Source organism: Macaca nemestrina, chromosome 12 (genome assembly GCF_043159975.1).
Source record: "Macaca nemestrina isolate mMacNem1 chromosome 12, mMacNem.hap1, whole genome shotgun sequence".
NCBI classification, from domain to species: domain Eukaryota; kingdom Metazoa; phylum Chordata; class Mammalia; order Primates; family Cercopithecidae; genus Macaca; species Macaca nemestrina.
In genome coordinates this window covers 15,269,700-15,271,544 of record NC_092136.1, presented here as the reverse complement: position 1 = coordinate 15,271,544, position 1,845 = coordinate 15,269,700, and the positions used below count along the sequence as shown (strand labels likewise).

General features: G+C 45.3%; 1 protein-coding gene across 1 annotated transcript; it reads left to right on the top strand.

The window, feature by feature from the left end:
* Positions 1–245: 245 nt before the first annotated feature.
* On the top strand, positions 246–1,239 carry LOC105496082 (olfactory receptor 9Q2). Its single transcript, XM_011766147.2, has one exon. It carries the CDS (start codon positions 304–306, stop codon positions 1,237–1,239), a length of 936 nt encoding a protein of 311 aa, XP_011764449.1. The 5' UTR covers positions 246–303.
* Positions 1,240–1,845: the final 606 nt, after the last annotated feature.

Here is a 1,845-nt window from a genome sequence, read left to right as displayed (position 1 = left end):
GCCTTGTGTAAGATCAAACAGCTAATTGGGGACAGTTGCAAATACAAGTGCTGACTTGTAAGTCTGGGAACCACTTGCTCTCTGTTCTTTCTATGATAGAAGCATTCATCACTCTTTATCTTCTGTTACAGTGAGTGAGCTCTCTGTCTATATCTATCTTTGACTGAAAACTGTGTTGAAGTTGAGTGCCAACATGTAAGACATTCAATTTAAAGCTTTGTTACTTGAAATCATTTCAACTTCTCTTGAGGTGTCCCCTCCTCTGGCTCTTGTCTTAGCCGTTGCAGGTGAACCACTGAATGGATGGCTGAAAGGAATTACACCGTAGTGACGGAGTTCTTCCTTACTGCATTTACTGAACGTCTCCAGTGGAGGGTTCCTCTCTTCCTCGTATTTTTGAGTTTCTATCTTGCCACTACATTAGGGAACACAGGCATGATCCTTCTGATCCGCGGAGATCGTCGGCTCCACACCCCAATGTACTTCTTCCTCAGCCACCTTTCCTTGGTGGACGTCTGCTACGCGTCCACCATCATCCCTCAGATGCTGGCTGTGCTGTGGGAGAACGGCACAACCGTCTCCCAGGCTCGCTGTGCAGCTCAGTTCTTCCTCTTCACCTTCTTTGCCTCCATCGACTGCTACCTCCTGGCCATCATGGCCTATGACCGCTACACGGCCGTGTGCCAGCCCCTGCTTTATGTCACCATCATGACCGAGAAGGCCTGCTGGGGTTTAGTCACTGGGGCTTACGTTGCTGGTTTTTTCAGTGCCTTTGTTCGAACGGTCACAGCCTTCACTCTCTCCTTTTGTGGAAACAATGAAATCAACTTCATTTTCTGTGACCTCCCTCCTCTATTAAAACTCTCCTGTGGGGACAGCTACGCTCAGGAAGTGGTGATTATTGTGTTTGCTGTTTTTGTCATGCCTGTCTGTATCTTGGTGATCTTGGTGTCCTACCTGTTTATCATCGTGGCCATCCTGCACATCCGCTCTGCTGGAGGCCGGGCCAAGACCTTCTCCACCTGCGCCTCCCACCTCACTGCCGTGGCTCTTTTCTTTGGCACCCTCATCTTCATGTACCTGCGAGACAACACAGGCCAGTCCTCTGAGGGAGACCGAGTGGTGTCTGTGCTCTACACCGTGGTGACCCCAATGCTGAATCCCCTTATCTATAGCCTGAGAAACAAGGAGGTAAAAGAGGCCGTTAGGAAAGCCCTGAGCAAATCAAAGGCTTCTTGAAGACCCTAAATGGACCCCTGTGAAATATATCATTCTTTAGTTTCCCCATCTTTTCTGTCTTTTCTCAATAGCACCTTCTGGAGAGGTTTCTCAGGTAACCCTATGCAAAATCGCACCTGAACTCCCCATCTCCACTTTCTGATTTATTATTCTGTGTATTCACCATCTGACATATTAGATGTTTTATGTGTTTGACATTTTCTAGTGCTCACAACTAGAAAGTAAGCAACATGAGAGCAATTTTTTTAAATCTGAGCTTCATTTCTGTATGTCCAGTTCCTAGTATAGCACCTAGCACGTGAAAGGCACTCAATAAATATTTGAACCTCAGGTTCCAGTGTCTGCTTTTAAGTTGTAACTTCTTCAGTCATCAGTTTTCTCATCTGTCAAGTAGATTTATCTACCTTATAGGACTGTGGTTTTGAGGATCTAATGCATAAATGGACAAGGATTGCCTCTGTCTTATTCACTAGTATCTGCAGAACGCAGTGCATTGCCTGAAACAATAAATACTTGATGAGTGAAGCAAGAATATTTGGAAAATTATAAAGCAGTCTACAAATACAACTACTGTTTTGATCCAAAGGGATTTTCCAAATTTCGTCA

Coding starts and splice junctions, on each gene's coding strand:
- LOC105496082 (XM_011766147.2), top strand. CDS start 304: ATGGCTGAAAGGAATTACACCGTAGTGACGGAGTTCTTCCTTACTGCA.